General features: G+C 43.0%; 1 protein-coding gene across 1 annotated transcript in view; it reads right to left on the bottom strand.

The window, feature by feature from the left end:
• Positions 1–20,401, bottom strand: part of LOC112264251 (A disintegrin and metalloproteinase with thrombospondin motifs 12) — a 160,798-nt gene that overhangs the window by 9,610 nt on the left and 130,787 nt on the right. The window contains 1 exon segment of the mRNA XM_042315279.1: positions 13,219–13,381. Within this exon segment, the coding sequence (XP_042171213.1) occupies positions 13,219–13,381 (163 nt within the window).

The following is a 20,401-nucleotide window of genomic DNA, read 5'->3' as shown; positions in this document are numbered from 1 at the left end:
GAGAGGGGGCAACAGCAGAATGAATTACTTTCCACCAGAGAAGCTCCATTAATGTCCCCTACCACGTGTATCAGACAGCTGGACACGTGTGATAACACAGACCTGCTCAGTGCCAATCCAACCAGGTTGATACATGTTTTTCTATAAGCTTTTGTCTGTCTTATTAGCCTTTTCTCCTGGGTGTTCCAGGCAGAGAAACCACATGAATTCTCTGTTATGAACTATTTCATCCAAGGTCCTGTAATAGAATGTGAAGAACTGAGGCTTTGTGTGGACTGGTCCAATTTGAGGGAAGAAACACTGATGGGGTCTTTCATCTGGCTCTATACAGGGCTAATGGAAGAACAAGGCACAGTGTATTCACTGCACCAGCAGCACTACCATAGAAGACACCTGATGTTCACTCAAACTGTTACTGAGTCAGTGAGAGGCCAGGTTGTGAGCATATGAACATACTGCCCTACTTTTGTTCATGGTGTGGAGCACTTCAGTGGAGGACAGAGCTTTTACAAATGTTACATAAAACGGTCACCACACCAGTATTCTTTAGTATTCTTCAAATCAGGTTGCTATTGTTATTAGATGTGTTATAGTGCTGCTTATGTAGCATTAACAAACCATAATGAGATTCATGCGCCCACCAGTACCCCCCAGTCAGTCAGTACCAGTACTTCCCAGTCCGTCAGTACCAGTATCCCCCAGTCAGTCAGTACCAGTACCTCCCAGTCCGTCAGTACCAGTACCCCCCCAGTCCGTCAGTACCAGTACCTCCCAGTCCGTCAGTACCAGTACCCCCAGTCAGCCAGTACCCCCCAGTCAGTCAGTACCAGTATCCCCCAGTCAGTCAGTACCAGTATCCCCCAGTCAGTCAGTACCAGTACCCCCCCCCAGTCAGTCAGTACTAGTACCCCCAGTCAGTCAGTACTAGTATCCCCCAGTCAGTCAGTACCAGTACCCCCAGTCCGTCAGTACCAGTACCTCCCAGTCAGTCAGTACCAGTATCCCCCAGTCAGTCAGTACCAGTACCCCCAGTCAGTCAGTACCAGTACTCCCAGTTAGTCAGTACCAGTACCCCCAGTCAGTCAGTCAATACCAGTACCCCACAGTCCGTCAGTACCAGTACCTCCCAGTCAGTCAGTACCAGAACCCCCGTCAGTCAGTACCAGGACCCCCCAGTTAGTCAGTACCAGTATCCCCAGTCCGTCAGTACCAAGATTCCCCCAGTCCGTCAGTACCAGTATCCCCCAGTCAGTCTGAAGATTGGCATGCCAGGCAGTGACATGGACATACTCTGGGGATTGTACGTTTCTGTTTCTGGGTAACAAAGGTATGGGAGAGACCCTGGACTGGTTCTCTCCCATAAGACCTTGATGGCGTGACACACCTGACACTTTGTAATGCCCAGGTACACACACTTCCCTCTGGGGGGATAGCCATGACACTCACATGCATGAATACACAGAGACACACATTCGCATGCATGAACACACATGAGTGAACGTACGCACGCATGCTAGAGGTCTTCACAGGTCCAAAAAGTTAGACCCGTTCCGAAATGGACTTGCGGCTTTCACACCCGGACCGAATATATGTTTTTGAAATATAGAGACCTGTTCCGAACGGACCCAAGGACAACTGGACCCGTTCCATATAGACCAGATAGTATCAGGTCATATAGACTTGAGAGTATCAGTACCCGATCCCATCCGAATCAAAACAAATTTTATTTGTCACGTGCACCGAATACAACAGGTATTTACAGTGAAATGCTACTTAAAGGCTCTAACCAATTGAGCAAAAAAAAGGTATGTGTGTGTGTGTGTGTGTAGGTAAGTAAAGAAATAAAACAACAGTAAAAAGACATTTGTAACTAACAGTAACACGGCTATATACAGACACCTGTTAGTCAGGCTCATTAAGGTAGTATGTACATGTAGGTACCGTTAAAGTGACTATGCATATACGATGAACAGAGAGTAGCAGTAGCGTAAAAAGAGGGGTTGGCGGGTGGTGGGACACAATGCACATAGCCAGGTTAGCCAATGTGCGGGAGCACTGGTTGGTCGGGCCAATTGAGGTAGTATGTACATGAATGTATAGTTAAAGTGACTATATAAAGTGCATATATGATAAACAGAGAGTAGCAGCAGCGTAAAAGAGGGGTTGGGGAGGGGGTTGGCACACAATGCAAATAGTCCGGGTAACCATTTGGTTACCTGTTCAGGATTCTTATGGCTTTGGGGTAAAAACTGTTGAGAAGCCATTTTGTCCTAGACTTGGCACTCCGATACAGCTTGCCATGCGGTAGTAGAGAGAACAGTCTATGACAGGTGGCTGGGGTCTTTGACAATTTTTACGCCCTTCCTCTGACACCGCCTGGTGTAGAGGTCCTGGATGGCAGGCAGGTTTGCCCCAGTGATGTGCTGGGCCGTACCACCTACCCTCTGAAGTGCCTTGCGGTCAGAGGCCGAGCAATTTCCGTACCAGGCAGTGATGAAACCGGTCAGGATGCTCTCGATGGTGCAGCTGCAGAACCTTTTGAGGATCTCAGGACCCATGCCAAATCTTTTTAGTTTCCTGAGGGGGAATAGGTTTTGTCGTGCCCTCTTCACGACTGTCTTGGTGTGTTTGGACCATTCTAGTTTGTTGGTGATGTGGACACCAAGGAACTTGAAGCTCTCAACCTGCTCCACTACAGCCCCGTTGATGAGAATGGGGGTATGCTCGGTCCTCTTTTCCTGTAGTCCACAATAATCTCCTTAGTCTTGGTTTCATTGAGGGAGAGGATGTTATTCTGGCACCACCCTGCCAGGTCTCTGACTTTCTCCCTATAGGCTGTCTCGTCGTTGTCGGTGATCAGGCCTACCACTGTTGTGTCGTCTGCAAACTTAATGATGGTGTTGGAGTCGTGCTTGGCTATGCAGTTGTGGGTGAACAGGGAGTACAGGAGGGGACTGAGCACATGAGCACGGGACCCCGTGTTAAGGATCAGAGTGGCGGATGTGTTGTTACCTACCCTCACTACCTGGGGGCGGCCCGTCAGGACGTCCAGGATCCAGTTGCAGAGGGAGGTGTTTAGTCCTAGGTTCCTTAGCTTAGTGATGAGCTTTGAGGGTACTATGGTGTTGAACGCTGAGCTGTAGTCAATGAAGTCCGATGAGCGTCTGAGCCGGTGTAGTCTGAGCCGGTGTAGTATGATTCATTCTTAGCCCTGTATTGCCGATTTGCGTGTTTGATGGTTCGTCGCAGGGCATAGCGGGATTTCTTGTAAGCTTCCAGGTTAGAGTCCCGCCCCTTGTGAGGAAAAAGGGTAGGCTTGCAAGCCGAAGAACACCATCCCAACCATGAAGCATGGGGTGGCAGCATCATGTTGTGGGGTGCTTTTGCTGCAGGAGGGACTGGTGCACTTCACAAAATAGGCGGCATCATGAGGAATGAAAATTATGTGGATTGTGGAAGGCTACCCGAAACGTTTGACCCAAGTTAAACAATTTAAAGGCAATGCTACCAAATACGAATTGAGTGTATGTAAACTTCTGACCCACTGGGAATGTGATGAAAGAAATAAAAGCTGAAATAAATCATTCTCTCTACTATTATTCTGACATTTCACATTCTTATAATAAAGTGGTGACCTAAAAAACAGGGGATTTTTACTAGGATTAAATGTCAGGAATTGTGAAAAGCTGAGTTTAAATGTATTTGGCTAAGGTGCATGTAAACTTCAGACTTCAACTGTAACTCTTTGTGTTGTTGTTTGTTTAGTGTTTTACAATTTTCCCAGAAGTGGTTAGAGTCTATGGATTCTTCAATTACATTGAGCTGATTTCTGACGTGCTGTTCCTTCTTTTTCTGTGGTGTATTTCTGTATTGTTTTAGTGATTCACCATAAAGAAGGTGTAGGCTCAGGTTTTCTGAGTCTCCGTGTTTTTGGTTGGATAGGTTACTCAATTCCTTTCTTAGGTTTTTGCATTCTTCATCAAACCATTTGTCATTGTTGTTCATTGTCTGTTAGAAATTTTTAGATTTGATAGGGAAGCTAAGAGGTCAAATATATGGTTTAGGTTTTCTACTGCCAAGTTTACAACTTCACTATTACAGTGAAACATTTTGTCCAGGAAGTTGTCTAAAAGGGATTGAATATGTTGTTGCCTAATTGTTTTTTGGTAGGTTTCCACACTACTTTCCTTCCATCTATAGCATTTCTTAATGTTACTCAGTTCCTTTGGCTTTGATGCCTCATGATTGAGTATTGCTCTGTTTAAGTAGACTGTGATTTTGCTGTGATGTTATAAGGGTGTCAGTGGACTGACAGAATACTCTGAGACTCTGGGTTGAGGTCAGTGATGAAGTAGTCTACAGTACTACTGCCAAGAGATGAGCTATAGGTCTACCTACCGTAGGAGTCCCCTCGAAGCCTACCATTGACTATGTACATACCCAGTGTGCGACAGAGCTGCAGGAGTTGTGACCCGTTTTTGTTGGTTATGATGTTTTAGTTGTGCCTAGGGGGGCATATGGGGTGGGGAATGCTGTCACCTCCAGGTAGATGTTTGTCCCCGTGTGCTGAGGATGTCAGATTCTTGTCCAGTTCTGGCATTTAGGTCGCCACAGACTAGTACATGTCCCCGAGCCTGGAAATGATTGATTTCCCCCTCCAGGATGGAGAAGCTGTCTTCATTAAAGTATGGGGATTCTAGTGGGGTGATATAGGTAGCACACAGGAGGACATTTTTCTCTGCTGAGATAATTTCCTTTTTCATTTCTACCCAAATGTAAAATGTTCCTGTTTTGATTAATTTAAGAGTGAGTTAGGTCCTCTTGCTCTCTCTCGCTCTCTCTCCTTTTCCCAAGGTTGCTGTTGACGCATATCCCCCGGTAGTTATTGTGGTCAAATAAAACACTATATTATAAGTATTCAGCACAACATAACAATGTGGTTTTGAATTGTTAGCTACAAAGTTTATGCTGCAAGCTTAATAAACAGTGATTTGTACAGCACTTTGAGATATCAGCTGATGTACGAAGGGCTATATAAATAAATTTGATTTGATTTGATTTGATTTACAACTGCCCTCAACCAGTGTTGTTTCCATGATGTAATCTGGACAAGGACAAGTCATACCAAGGTCAAATCCTCCAGGAGATGGACCACACAGAGACTTTAAAAAGACTAAATGGCCACCATTCTCGACATACCTCAGTGATTTGAAGAAACACCTCTCTGGGTAGTTGAGAATGTCAGCAGTTAAGACAGGATCTGCGCCACTACCCCTCTCCGAGACTGGATTACAGAGATTATAGTTTTATACCACAGATCATTATTTGGGGATAGAAGCATTTGAAATGCCACAGCAATATTTCAACAAGAAAATTTCTCCAGTCAACATCCTGAAGTCAGACAAACAGATATAATAAAATATCTGCAAACACAAAAATAGAAGCTTCGTACTAGCCAACCAATTGTCTTCACTGGGCATGCGAGTACCAACCTCACACACAGCACAAATGAGCAAAAAGAAAACGTAGCCTTGAGTGTTTTTTGAAGGGAAAACTTTTGCATGCCAAAATCTTATTGAAAAAAATCTGCAAAAGCAGGCCTCGTTGATTAAACACTAAAATAGAATTGTGCTGCAAGAGAGATGTGGACTGCTCAACGGAGCACACAAGTCCAAATACCACAGACACTGCAAATGAGCCAAAATAACTTGTCTCTGAATAACGTTACATTTAGAGTAATGTTTTTTTTCCCGGGTTGATAACAGAGGTGCCTATGTCACAATCAGTCCTCAGCCGAAGAATAATGAGACATTGTTATGCAATTAAACTGACACACAGTGGGCCATTATCAACACCCATATAATGGAATTACATACACAGCCAAGAGCCAAGAGTTGTTGTGGACTTGGCCATGAGTCAGAACCTTCCTCTGTTTCAACAGAACTGGAGCTCCAGGCAAAAAACCCATGTGGGTCATGGACCTCAAGGCTTCCATTAAAGACAGAGGCATGACAGCCATCATGATCATTTCCCTTATTCACTCTCTGCTTTCACTTATCAAACGCCAACCATTCCAAAACATCTCATTCTTATTCTTGTGATAAACCATCCCAACCAGCCCAAACAAAAAGGCTTTTATGGTGGCAAACTGTGGTCTGGTACTCCACAGGCTTTGTGAAATAGCAACAGACATTCCACACCATTAGGGGAATGGTTAGAGGAGAAGTCTCTACAGCGCTGATGCTGTTATCTTTTATAGCTTAGCAACCTCTTTCAGAAGCTTCAAATGAAAACATCGCAAGCACGATGTTGACAACTATACTAAATATAGTGGATTACCACAAGGCCTGAACTGTGATGTTAATACAAAACAGAAAATGTTCAAAATATAAGTCTGCATACTGTACTTTCTATGTAACGGCGTGGGCCTGTTCTGAATACGTGTTGAAATCAAATAATTAGCAATAGCAACTAGAGCAACTCATTTTTTGGGGGGGAGACTGGTAAACTGCGATGCGTAGTTTTTGCATAGAAGGGTCTGAACAATGTGGTCGACATGTGGGTTCAAATGTGATTGACTCCTGGACTTCCCAGTCTGCTATATTCTTCCTTTTATATCCCTCCAAGGCAGACGGTGATGGTGCAATGTCTGGTATATTTAACAAGTAACAATGCATGTCTTTAAAAACGTTCCTACCGTAGTAGACAACATAAATCTCCCATTACCTGTGGTTGAACTGTCTATACAGCAGCCTATTCAACAGATGGCTCTAGGATTACGCTTCCAATCTGTTAGCCTTAGGATACAAACAAGTCAATACCAGCCAAACCCACCAGCTGTAGCAATAAAGCACCAGTCTGGTTGATGGATGGGTAAGAAGTCAGTCTGCCTTGCTTTCCTCTTCAGTATCTCTCTCTGTGACACTTTATACAGCCAGGGTGTTCAGTAAAAACTGATCATATAGCTTTTCCTACCTTGGTCATAACATTCTTGATCTTAAAATATTTTGAATAACTCCACAGCACCCGTCCCCCTCACAATTTATTATTTTTTTTGTGAACACTCGCTCTGGATAAGAACATAAGCTAAATGACTAAAATGTAAATGTTTTTAGTTAGAAAATGCTAAAGATGGCAGTTGGTGACAGTGGCTACGTATACAAAACAAATGTGTGGGTTAATGTCTCTCTTTGTCCATACTGCTTTTAGGGTAAGGAAACAAATACGCCATTTTGTAATGAAATGTGGATGAACTATCGCTTTAACTTAACACATCTGGTACTTGACCAGTTTTTAAAAGCAACAACTCATTTGTGTGGCAGTGGTTTCCAAAATGGCCACCATTAACCACAGTCTTGGCACTGGACCTGCTCTCAGTAGATGGATTCTTCTCTCTCTCACTACCTTATGAATCAAACTCAAGGGCAAGACCCAAAACCCAGACACTCCTTTTTGTCTTGTGGTTTCTCCTTGATAATAAAATGCAGAAGTGATGACATTCCATATCAAGCTATCAAATCCTTTCAGGATAGGTTAAGGGCTGTGTTATTCCCACTAAGATTTAGTATCAAGGTTCCTTGCTTAATTACTGCACATAAATATTCTGAATCGCTACTGCACTGTCTCGTAAAATCAATTTCAACACGTACCAGTCTTTCAAAGAGCCTTAGGGATTATAAACTGTAGTTTGATGCATGTAAAATATGTATTCTGGATGAGAAGCCCATCTCAAAAGATTTTCACCTCTACCGTCAATTTCAACAGTGACAGGCATTGGAAGATTGGTTTACACAGAATGGTAAAAGGTTAGACGAGGTAACAACTGTCAATCAAATGCAAGACGTTGTGATATCAAGGTATCATTTCAGGATCGCACCTGACACCAGCGGAGAGCTCAGATATGTTTGAATCAGGAAGGGAATTATTATGTATTATTATCCTATTACCCACTGGGCAAAAACTGGTTGAATAAACGTTTTCACATCATTTAAATTAAAAATTAAAAAATGTGTTGACTTTGAATAAACTTGGAAAATGATTTGGATTTGTAAAAAAATCAATGTAAGAGACCTTAATCCAATAATGTGGTGACTTTGAATAAACTTGGAAAACGATTTGGATTTGTAAAAAAATCAATGTAAGAGACCTTAATCCAATAATGTGGTGACTTTGTTCGGTTGTTTTCAAATTCATTGAATTCATGGTAGTTGACAACTCAACCAAATGTAAATCAAATCAAGTTGTTGAAATTATTGATGTGTGTGCCCAGTGGGTATCTCCGTAAAACTTGTTATGGCTGCAATCCCGCTAATGGGATCGATATGACAACTACCAGTGAAAATAGAGGGCGCCAAATTCAAACCACAAAAATCTCATAATTACAATTCCGAAAACATACATGTGCCTTATATCATTTTAAAGGTAATCTTGTTGTTAATCCCACCAAAGTGTCCGATTTCAAATATACTTTTCAGCAAAAGCACTACAAACGATTATGTTAGGTCTCCACCAAACCACAATAAGCACAGCCATTTTCCAGCGAAATATAGCATTCACAAAAAGCAGAAATAGAGATTAATTTTATCACTATCTTTATCAGATGACACTCATAGGACTTCATGTTACACAATACATGCACGTTTTGTTTGATAAAGTTCATATTTATATAAAAAAATCTGAGTTTACATTGGTGTATTAGATTCACTAGTTCCAAAAACATCAAGTGATTTTGCATAGCCACATCGTTTCAACAGAAATACTCATCATAAATGTAGATGATAATACAAGTTATACACATGGAATTATAGATATACTTCTCCTTAATGCAACCGCTGTGTCAGATTTCAAAAAAAGTTTACGGAAAAAGCAACCCATGCAATAATCTGAGACGGAGCTCAGAACAGTAGCCAAATTAGCCACCATATTGGAGTCAACAGAAACCAGAAAATACATGATAAATGTTTCCTTACCTTTGATGAACTTCATCAGAATGCAGTCCTAAGAATCCCAGGTCCACAATAAATGCTTGATTTGTTCGAAAATGTCCGTTATTTGTGTCCAATTAGCTACTTTGGTTAGCGCGTTTGGTAAACAATTCCAAAGTCACAAAGCGCGTCCGCTATAACATGACGAAATGTCCAAACGTTCCGTAACAGTCAGTAGAAACATGTCAAACGATGTACTGAATCGATATTTAGAATGTTGTTAACATATATCTTGAATAACATTCCAACCGGAGAATTAGAATGACTTCAGATGACCGGTGGAACGCAGGTCCTTCCCCTGTGAACGCGCATGGTGAAAGCATGGTCAACTCGTGGCAGTGTTGACTATAACATGTCTCATTCGACCCCCCTTCACATTAGAGTCATCAGACAAAGTTCTATTGACAGTTGACATCTAGTGGAAGGCGTAGGAAGTGAAAACTCATCCATATCTCCCTGTAATTTCAATGAGAGCTTGGTTGAAAATCTGCCACCCCCCAGAAAAAATACAAACAGGAAGTGGAATTTCTCAGGTTTTTGCCTGCAATATGAGTTCTGTTATACTCACAGACATAATTCAAACAGTTTTAGAAACTTCCGAGTGTTTTCTATCCAATACTAATAATAATATGCATATATTAGCAACTGAGACTGAGGAGCTGGCCGTTTACACCTTTTCATCCAAGCTACTCAATACTGCCCCTGCAGCCATAAAAAGTTAAACAACAATGTACCTCGTGAGCCCCCAAACTGGTCTCAGAAAACACCATTCTAACACAAAAAAAACATGCCCTGAGAAGATAGTGTTTGGGGAGATATTTCTGGGAGACCTAAAATGGACACAGCACCCAACAGTGTAAATCCTATTTTAATTAGCAAACACTGCCAATGCAATTTTCTATGGGTTTTTTAAATGACAGTTCAGTTAGTCCGTTTCAAGGGTGGCCAAGGTAATTATGCACCGCAAGACAAAGGTCCCTGTGTGATTGGAGTGAGATGGACATGACTGGAAAGGTAGAAATAAGGCTAACGTTCATTTAGAAAGTCAAATGAGTCGATGATAATGTCAGTCTTTAAAGTTGTAATATGTGTTTCCGGCTGATAGAGGGAGAGATAAGCTGGGCCAATAATGAATGCCACTTTATGTGCAGCTCTAGAACAGCGGTATTCAACCGGGTGTCACGGCACACTGGTGTGCCTTGAGGAACTCTCAGGTGTGCCACGAAACCTTTCCTAATCTTCATTATTTCTTGAAACACTCACTTCTGTGAGCCTGTGAGAACCATTAGCACAGGGATAAGGTTTAATTGTAGCACAGCCAACAACAAACAGAGCATGGCTTTGGGTCTATGTTTGCAGCTTTACAATGCAGAAAAACACTCGTCTGTAGTCCAAACGGTTTAAAACTAAATATAGATTTTACCCGATCTAAAAAAATATATTTCTAGCAGGGATTTGCGGAACGCTCTTAAAGGGGTACACACACATGAATCATGACTAAGGAACTATGAAAATAGTTCAAATAAATCCTATTTAATCTATAAAAACATCTGTCACAGAAAATAGACGATTTTCAATATGGATCAGATGAGATGGAGGTCATTACCACAAAAACAATTCTTCAGCGCATCAAGGTGTGTCACCGTTCAGAAAAGGTTGGGAACCAATGTTCTAGGTACATCTGTAGCAGAGGTGGTTCGGTGAACTCTAAATGCGTGATTAGACTTGTGTTAGCTTTCCAAGCTAATGCTTTAGCTCAGTGGGCTAACAGTCTTGTAGTGTACAAAACTTGGGTCAGCCCTAAAAACTGATGGACTATTATTTAACATTTGGCCATTTTATTTCACTATATGTTTCAAATGTATATAATAACATATTTTGTGTTGCATTAGCATGATACATACTAAAGGTCAGTCTTTAACACAGTTAGGTTCTCTCTTTGCTTTACACACGACAGAGAAGAGCCAGCCACCTTTCTCACAAGGATCAGATTTTCCACTGAGTAATCTTGTTTGCGTGGTGTTTGGTGGGGAGCAGGTGGCACGCTTCAATTAGGGTGAGAGAAAGCCAGTGACCCATGGGAGAGAAGCTGAAGTGGAAGGAGGAACAGGAGGGTCAGAGAACTGTTCAATCCCTGCTGGAGGCTGTTTATGGCATTCAGACTGACCCTCCACTAAACCCCAGGGATTCACACATGAACACACACACGTTGACACGAACATGTACACACGCAAGTCAACCAAGTTAGCACACCTTCCACATTCCTCTTCCTCCTTTCCACGTACTGTATAAGGTATATATACTGTAACATGCTTCTTGTGATAGCATGGCTACAGTATGTTTCTTGGAGAGGTCTCTCTCTTTTTCTCGAAAATCAATAATTGATATTGTCAGATAAACTGCTACAAGCTGTTAGGATGAGAATAACATAAACAATACAGAAACCACACTGGCTTGACATTAGAGGTGTATATCGCAAAACAGGATCGATGAAAGAGTCCTGCGTGGCTCAGTTGGTAGAGCATGGCAATTGCAACTCCAGGGTTGTGGGTTTGATTCCCACAGGGGACCAGTACAAAAATGTATGCATTAACTTCTGTAAGATGCCAAATGTAGTTAGCCATCCAACATTTTGAAGTTATATCAGACATGGCTGTTGAGTCAGTCGTTCTCAACTAACTAGGAAGCATTGAGTTTACAGGTTATATCAGACATGGCTGTTGAGTCAGTCGTTCTCAACTAACTAGGAAGCATTGAGTTTACTGGTTATATCAGACATGGCTGTTGAGTCAGTCGTTCTCAACTAACTAGGAAGCATTGAGTTTACTGGTTATATCAGACATGGCTGTTGAGTCAGTCGTTCTCAACTAACTAGGACACATTCAGTGTTCTGGCATGCCTCACAAGCTAGCACACAATATTGCATTTCACCACCTTTTGAGTTTACAACCAACATTTAACTGCCAAAATAAAGGAAACACTTGAGTAAATGAGAGATACAAAGTATATTGAAAGCAGGTGCTTCCACACAGGAGTGGTTCCTGAGTTAATTAAGCAATTAACATCCCATCATGCTTAGGGTGATGTATAAAAATACCCAGTTGCCCATTATTTTGCCTACCATGGCTAGAAGAAGAGATCTCAGTGACTTTGAAAGAGGGGTCTCAAAGGAACACAGGGGGTTAAAAGTGTGTGTGTGTGTGTGTGTGTGTGTGTGTGTGTGTCAGTCACCAGACCTCAACCCAATTTAACACTAATGGGAGATTCTGGAGCGGCGCCTGAGACAGTGTTTTCCACCATCAACAAAACACCAAATTCATTTATCGTGGAAGAATGGTGTAGCAGCCCTCCAATAGAGTTCCAGACACTTGTAGACTCTATGCCACGGTGCATTGAAGCTGTTCTGGTGGCCCTACGCCCTATTAAGACTCTTTATGTTGGTGTCTCCTTTATTTTGGCAGTTGCCTGTAGATACTAAGTGACTGTTCAGAAAATGTTTTATGAAATGTATGGCCGTGAAATACCTCTGACATAAGAGTTCTTACACAGAGCATGAAAAGGTCAGTTATTCGTATGGAAGTGGTGACAGCTACAGCCTTGAACACTGACAGAGACCAAGGAAAGTCTTAGTGTTCTTGCAAAACTAGTTCTTTGTATTACACAAATCTACAAAACTTGGCCATGAAAGGAGAGTGGTGATGTTCTTATGATTTATTGGCTTACTGTACAGACATCTCTGGTAATGGAGTCTGTTTGTCTCTCTGCCCGATTGCCTTCCGGCGTGACTGACAACGTGCCTGTCTATCCATCTAACCCATCCATTCAGCTAAAACCAGAGGAAGTGTAGCATTTTCTGGGAAATGAAAATCGAGTTGGCGGAGCACGGTGCTTAATACGTCAGGACTGTGGGTTCGATTCCCAAGGCCACCCATACGGACACCCATGACCTACATGTCAAATGTCTGTACGCATGACAATACGTCAGGACTGTGGGTTCGATTCCCAAGGCCACCCATACGGACACCCATGACCTACATGTCAAATGTCTGTACGCATGACAATACGTCAGGACTGTGGGTTCGATTCCCAAGGCCACCCATACGGACACCCATGACCTACATGTCAAATGTCTGTACGCATGACAATACGTCACTTTGGATGAAAGCATCTGCTAAATGGTGTATATTATCATATACATGATTTAAGACAGAAAGCTGTTGTGTGGTTTACTCACCAGCGGGGCCGCTGTCACACTCATTCAGGTTACACTTCTGGCTGTTTTCTGGCCAGGGCTCAGAGTCACAGTGGGCATGATCCTCCTCCTCCTCAGGCTCCGTCTTGGTGTTCACACATTTCACCAGCCTCCGCTGCACGCCGCCACCACAGGATGCAGAGCACTGAGGATGGGACACACAAACTGATATACGGAGGGCTGTTTGGACACAGTCTAGGCTGTAGCTGTAGGCTGCATCACGTTAAGTCATAAGCACACAGGCATGCAACCTCATGCACACACACACACACACACACACACACACACACACACACACACACACACACACACACACACACACAGATAAGACATAGAACAGAATCTAAACACTAACACATTAGATTCTTCTGTAATATACTGTAGACAGGCAGACTTAAAGAAACACCACATCTTCACGACAGGACAAGTAACATGCAGAATAGCTTCATGTGTCTAGGGCTGTTACGTTGACCGTGTCACCGCCACACCAGCAGTCACAAGTCATGAAGGCAGTCAAATTCCACGTGACCGTTTAATCATGGTAATTAGGCTTCTCCAAGCTCTGATGCTGCTGATGGTCATTAGTAGCCTACCAAACGTACTAACTGCCTGGTACTCAGCACTCTATTGTCCCTCTAATCACTCTGACATCAATGCAAATGTCATCGAAAATCTAAATCGAACACTTCATGAGAGACCATGAGCTCATGTTGCTCAACATTTCTATAGGCTATGCAATTGTGTGAGAAAACAGAGTTATGGCCTCTATTAAAAATAAGCAGGATCCCATCAGCTTTCTATTGACTAGGTCTACTAAATGTATTTCTCAACTTTCCTCATATTAAGCACATTGCTTCTCTTTACAACAGGAGTACAGCCTACCTGTCTGGCATAAAAACGAACCACGGGAAAAGCATCTTCCATTCGCTATTTAAGTGCATTGATGACATGTATTTTCCCCCGCTGCCCCTGTTTCCAGACAGGTGCATGATAATGGTTCATTCTAAATCAAAACAAACTGTCACACATACATTATTCAGCATATGTAAAGACAAGATTAAATCAAAAATAGTCTGATGGGTGACCACATTAGCCGATCACTTGTAACTTATATTATAATTACTTGTGAATGATGCCCATTTTTTGTTGTTGCGACTTTTCATATCATAGTGCCACACCTCATGTAGCCTAGCCCATAGGCCTATATGTTTTGATAAGATTTGTATCACAACTAAAGTGTCCAATAACTTTTTTAAATTAAGCACATTAAATCACCTTCATAATGGGTGTAGAGCCTAACTAGCATACATATGCAATGCGGGAGTTTCACGTTTGGAGAAAATAATTTTCACCATAAAAATGCACCTTTTTAATAAAAGCATTACATGCATAATCACATTTGCGGTCACTTTTTATGATGATGGTGTTTTCCTGTTAATGGGACAGTCACGCTTATAATCTATTGCTGTGTGCACATTGCTGTGCTAATAATGTGAAGAAATAGCCTGATAGTTCATCAACATGAAGCTAAACGTTCTGATCTGTTGTGTTAGCCTCATTGTGTAAAAAGAGGGTTTTGGATGCTAGTGATTGTATTAATTTGGGATCTCTCTGCATCCCACAACTGTCTCAGACTATGTTTGGAATATTTATTTATCACACAGAATAGGTCAACTTTTGTACTTAATGTGGGATAGTAGATTGACATAGGCTAGTGCTTTTGATGTTCGTTAGGCCTACTGATCTTGTTGGCTGATGAAAATGAAATGTGGACAGTTCTTCCAATATCTGCGTGCGCAAGTTGCGTTCCTGATGTGTCCGTTTTCACTTGTAGCCTGTGAGAAAGACTTGATCACGTGACAGAGAGCCATGTGAGTGAGAGGTGCTTCGGAGCAGGTAGGGAGAAGGCAATTATAATTATTATATTCAGCTCAAGGCCGCAAAAGGCAAGGATTTTTTAAAGAGGCATTACGGCCACATAAAGGGGATGACGCTGGGAAATTCCAGACATTATCAAGTGCTTGTCAAACTGTGAATGAGAGACTGATGAAGTGTGTACAGCCTGCGCAAAAAAAACAAAGCAGAGCTCGTGCTTTTTAATGCGATGTTTTTAACAAATAATTGTAGAGTCGCATCATGCAGCCTTACAATGTATAAAAAATCTAAACATGTAGCCCAACATTTGTAGAACAAAGTTACATTAATAACTGTAAATGAAGCACATAGAAGTACCTGTTTCTTTGTTGACCGCTCAACACAGAATAGTATTCTTCATACTATAAAGTAATATAAAGTAGTATAAAATAATGTCATTCTAACCAAATCTTGTCTGCTAAATGAACTAGTGTAGCCCACAGCCATATGACATAGCCGGATCAGGACCTGACTGACATAAGGACAACTCAGAGTCTGCTGTTCTGTTCTTCTGAAATATCATGTTTCTTTAGACCTGTCTGTAATAAATCATGGATTTATTGAGAAGGTGTCGGCTATATTACATGGATTTATTTGATTTTTTAAAATGTAGATGTTCCAAAGGTCTGCATTAGTGGCTTGTAGGCTGTGTGTGGAAGCTAGAAGATGCTAAATGTGTTTATATTAATTAACGGTCAATTACCGTGAGACCGGCAGTTATTTGCTTGACAATCAGCAGCTGACAAAACTCTGTGACCGCTACAGCCCTATATGTGACCGCTACAGCCCTATATGTGACCGCTACAGCCCTATATGTGACCGCTACAGCCCTATATGTGACCGCTACAGCCCTATATGTGACCGCGCTACAGCCCTATATGTGACCGCTACAGCCCTATATGTGACCGCTACAGCCCTATATGTGACCGCTACAGCCCTATATGTGACCGCTACAGCCCCCTATATGTGACCGCTACAGCCCTATATGTGACCGCTACAGCCCTATATGTGACCGCTACAGCCCTATATGTGACCGCTACAGCCCTATATGTGACCGCTACAGCCCTATATGTGACCGCTACAGCCCTATATGTGAATACCTGCTGCAATACTGTACTGGTGTTGTGTGTGTCCCTTAACAGATAAAGACATGGAGTGCAATCATCCAAAAAGGTTCAATAATGATCCAGTCCTATGGCAGTAACAAGACAAGGTGTTTTCCACAGAAGAACAGGCAAACACAGTTTTAAGAACATTGATTGACATCAGGCGGTGATTGATCCGGTCGGTAATGAGCAGTAACTACGACATCAGTCCATTTATAGAGTGTTCTTGATCACAGTAATTAGATTAGATGCACAGCGTCTGCCACAAACCTAGGCTACCCTCGTCAATAGCTTCCTTGCTTCCTGGCTCAGCCTGGCTCTCCCTCCTCTTAAGGCCATTACCACCGAGCAAATCAAAGCACATCAGCTACACAGCAGCAGGCCTGATGGCTCCATCTCCCCCACATTCTAATCATGGTGAAAGTCATTCCTCATCAAGCCCCTGAGGTGGGCACGTGCCTGGCACACACAAACACACAGATCCATAGGGAGCCTGGCTCTGTGTGTGTGCTCGTGTTAAGCTAGGTCAGTCACTAGCTTGAGGGAGGCAATACAAAGGCTTAGTGGAGGACTTGGTGTGTGTGCATTTTCTCTTCCTCTCTCCCTCCTAGTAAAGGGTGTCTTGCAGTTTTGACGTGGTTTGGGATTAAAGCAGTACTTGCTGCTATCAACGACTGGTTTGGCTGCAACTTCTGAGGGAGGATGGAAGGAGTGATGGAGGGGGTTGTGGGCTCTGGATGAGTCATGTAATTGCTGGCTGAACAGCATGAGGTCTGAAACATGTTGGGGTGCTCACCTTCTGCAGCTTGAAGTCAATAATCATTTTTGTAGCTTTCTAGTTCAGACTCAGAAATTGCGTTGTATTGCGGGTTTTAACAAAACCACAGTCATTCTATTCTTTGCTGAAGAGAAGTCTTTGTAGAGTTCTCATGAGGTAATATGGGTTTCTGTGTTATTCAAAGCAAAGCAAAGCTCCATTTTCATTCAGTTACAATTTGCATGTGTTTGTGAATTTCCCACCTAGGAGTTCCATTCTATTCTACTGTCCCACCTAGGAGTTCCCTTCTATTCTACTCTCCCACCTAGGAGTTCCATTCTATTCTACTGTCCCACCTAGGAGTTCCATTCTATTCTACTCTCCCACCTAGGAGTTCCCTTCTATTCTACTCTCCCACCTAGGAGTTCCATTCTATTCTACTCTCCCACCTAGGAGTTCCATTCTATTCTACTCTCCCACCTAGGAGTTCCCTTCTATTCTACTCTCCCACCTAGGAGTTCCCTTCTATTCTACTCTCCCACCTAGGAGTTCCATTCTATTCTACTGTCCCACCTAGGAGTTCCATTCTATTCTACTGTCCCACCTAGGAGTTCCATTCTATTCTACTCTCCCACCTAGGGTTCCATTCTATTCTAGTTCCCTTCTATTCTACTCTCCCACCTAGGAGTTCCCTTCTATTCTATTCTCCCACCTAGGAGTTCCATTCTATTCTACTCTCCCACCTAGGGTTTTCCTTCTATTCTACTCTCCCACCTAGGAGTTCCCTTCTATTCTACTCTCCCACCTAGGAGTTCCATTCTACTCTCCCAGGAGTTCCTAGGAGTTCTCTCCACCTAGGAGTTCCTCTCCCACCTAGGAGTTCCATTCTATTCTCCCACCTCCCACCTACCCAGGGTTCCCTTCTATTCTAGGAGTTCCTCCCACCTAGGAGTTCCCTTCTATTCTACTCTCCCACCTAGGTTCCATTCTACCTTCTATTCTCCCACCTAGGAGTTCCATTCTATTCTACCTAGGAGTTCCATTCTATTCTCCCTAGGAGTTCTCTCCTAGGAGTTCCCTTCTATTCTGCTCTCCCACCTAGGAGTTCCATTCTATTCTACTTCTATCCCACCTAGGAGTTCCCTTCTATTCTACTTCCCACCTAGGAGTTCCCTTCTATTCTATCTCCCATTCTCTACCTCCCACCTAGGAGTTCCATTCTATTCTACTCTCCCACCTAGGAGTTCCATTCTATTCTACTCTCCCACCTAGGAGTTCCATTCTATTCTACTCTCCCACCTAGGAGTTCCATTCTATTCTCTCTCCCACCTAGGTTCCAGTTCCATTCTATTCTACCTCCATCCCACCTAGGAGTTCCATTCTATTCTACTCTCCCACCTAGGAGTTCCATTCTATTCTACTCTCCCACCTAGGAGTTCCATTCTATTCTATTCTCCCACCTAGGAGTTCCATTCTATTCTACTCTCCCACCTAGAAGTTCCATTCTATTCTCCCACCTAGGAGTTCCATTCTATTCTACTCTCCCACCTAGGAGTTCCATTCTATTCTACTCTCCCACCTAGGAGTTCCATTCTATTCTACTCTCCCACCTAGGAGTTCCATTCTATTCTACTCTCCCACCTAGGAGTTCCCTTCTATTCTACTCTCCCACCTAGGAGTTCCATTCTATTCTACTCTCCCACCTAGGAGTTCCCTTCTATTCTACTCTCCCACCTAGGAGTTCCATTCTATTCTCCCACCTAGAAGTTCCATTCTATTCTCCCACCTAGGAGTTCCATTCTATTCTCCCACCTAGGAGTTCCATTCTATTCTACTCTCCCACCTAGGAGTTCCCTTCTATTCTACTCTCCCACCTAGGAGTTCCCTTCTATTCTACTCTCCCACCTAGGAGTTCCATTCTATTCTCCCACCTAGGAGTTCCATTCTATTCTCCCACCTAGGAGTTCCATTCTATTCTACTCTCCCACCTAGGAGTTCCCTTCTATTCTACTCTCCCACCTAGGGGTTCGCTTCTATTCTACTCTCCCACCTAGGAGTTCCCTTCTATTGTACTCTCCCACCTAGGAGTTCCCTTCTATTGTACTCTCCCACCTAGGAGTTCCCTTCTATTCTACTCTCCCAGCTAGGAGTTCCCTTCTATTCTACTCTCCCACTTAGGAGTTCCATTCTATTCTCCCACCTAGGAGTTCCATTCTATTCTCCCACCTAGAAGTTCCATTCTATTCTCCCACCTAGGAGTTCCATTCTATTCCACTCACCCACCTAGGAGTTCCATTCTATTCCACTCTCCCACCTAGGAGTTCCATTCTATTCTACTCTCACACCTAGGAGTTCCATTCTATTCTACTCTCCCACCTAGGAGTTCCCTTCTATTCTCCTCTCCCACCTAGGAGTTCCCTTCTATTCTATTCTCCCACCTAGGAGTTCCATTCTATTCTACTCTCCCACCTAGGAGTTCCATTCTATTCTACTCTCCCACCTAGGAGTTCCATTCATTCTACTCTCCCACCACCTAGGAGTTCCATTCTCTATCTCCCACCCAGGAGTTCCATTCTTCTATTCCTCTCCCACCTAGGATTCTCTCCCCACCTAGTTCCCTTCTATTCTACTCTCCCACCTAGGAGTTCCATTCTATTCTAGGAGTTCCATTCTATTCTACTCCAGGAGTTCCTTCTATTCCACTCTCCCACCTAGGAGTTCCCTTCTATTCTACTCTCCCACCTAGGAGTTCCATTCTATTCTACTCTCCCACCTAGGAGTTCCATTCTATTCTACTCTCCCACCTAGGAGTTCCCTTCTATTCTACTCTCCCACCTAGGAGTTCCATTCTATTCTACTCTCCCACCTAGGAGTTCCATTCTATTCTATTCTCCCACCTAGGAGTTCCATTCTATTCTACTCTCCCACCTAGAAGTTCCATTCTATTCTCCCACCTAGGAGTTCCCTTCTATTCTACTCTCCCACCTAGGAGTTCCATTCTATTCTATTCTCCCACCTAGGAGTTCCATTCTATTCTCCCACCTAGGAGTTCCATTCTATTCTCCCACCTAGGAGTTCCATTCTATTCTACTCTCCCACCTAGGAGTTCCCTTCTATTCTACTCTCCCACCTAGGAGTTCCCTTCTATTCTACTCTCCCACCTAGGAGTTCCATTCTATTCTACTCTCCCACCTAGGAGTTCCATTCTATTCTACTCTCCCACCTAGGAGTTCCATTCTTCTATTCTACTCTCCCACCTAGGAGTTCCATTCTATTCTCCCACCTAGGAGTTCCATTCTAGTTCCATTCTATTCTCCCCTACCTAGGAGTTCCATTCTATTCCCCACCTAGGAGTTCCATTCTATTCTACTCTCCCACCTAGGAGTTC

This window comes from Oncorhynchus tshawytscha, unplaced genomic scaffold (genome assembly GCF_018296145.1).
Source record: "Oncorhynchus tshawytscha isolate Ot180627B unplaced genomic scaffold, Otsh_v2.0 Un_contig_2941_pilon_pilon, whole genome shotgun sequence".
NCBI classification, from domain to species: Eukaryota; Metazoa; Chordata; class Actinopteri; order Salmoniformes; family Salmonidae; genus Oncorhynchus; species Oncorhynchus tshawytscha.
Note: the sequence above shows the minus strand (reverse complement) of the source record. Positions and strands in the feature narration are given on the sequence as shown.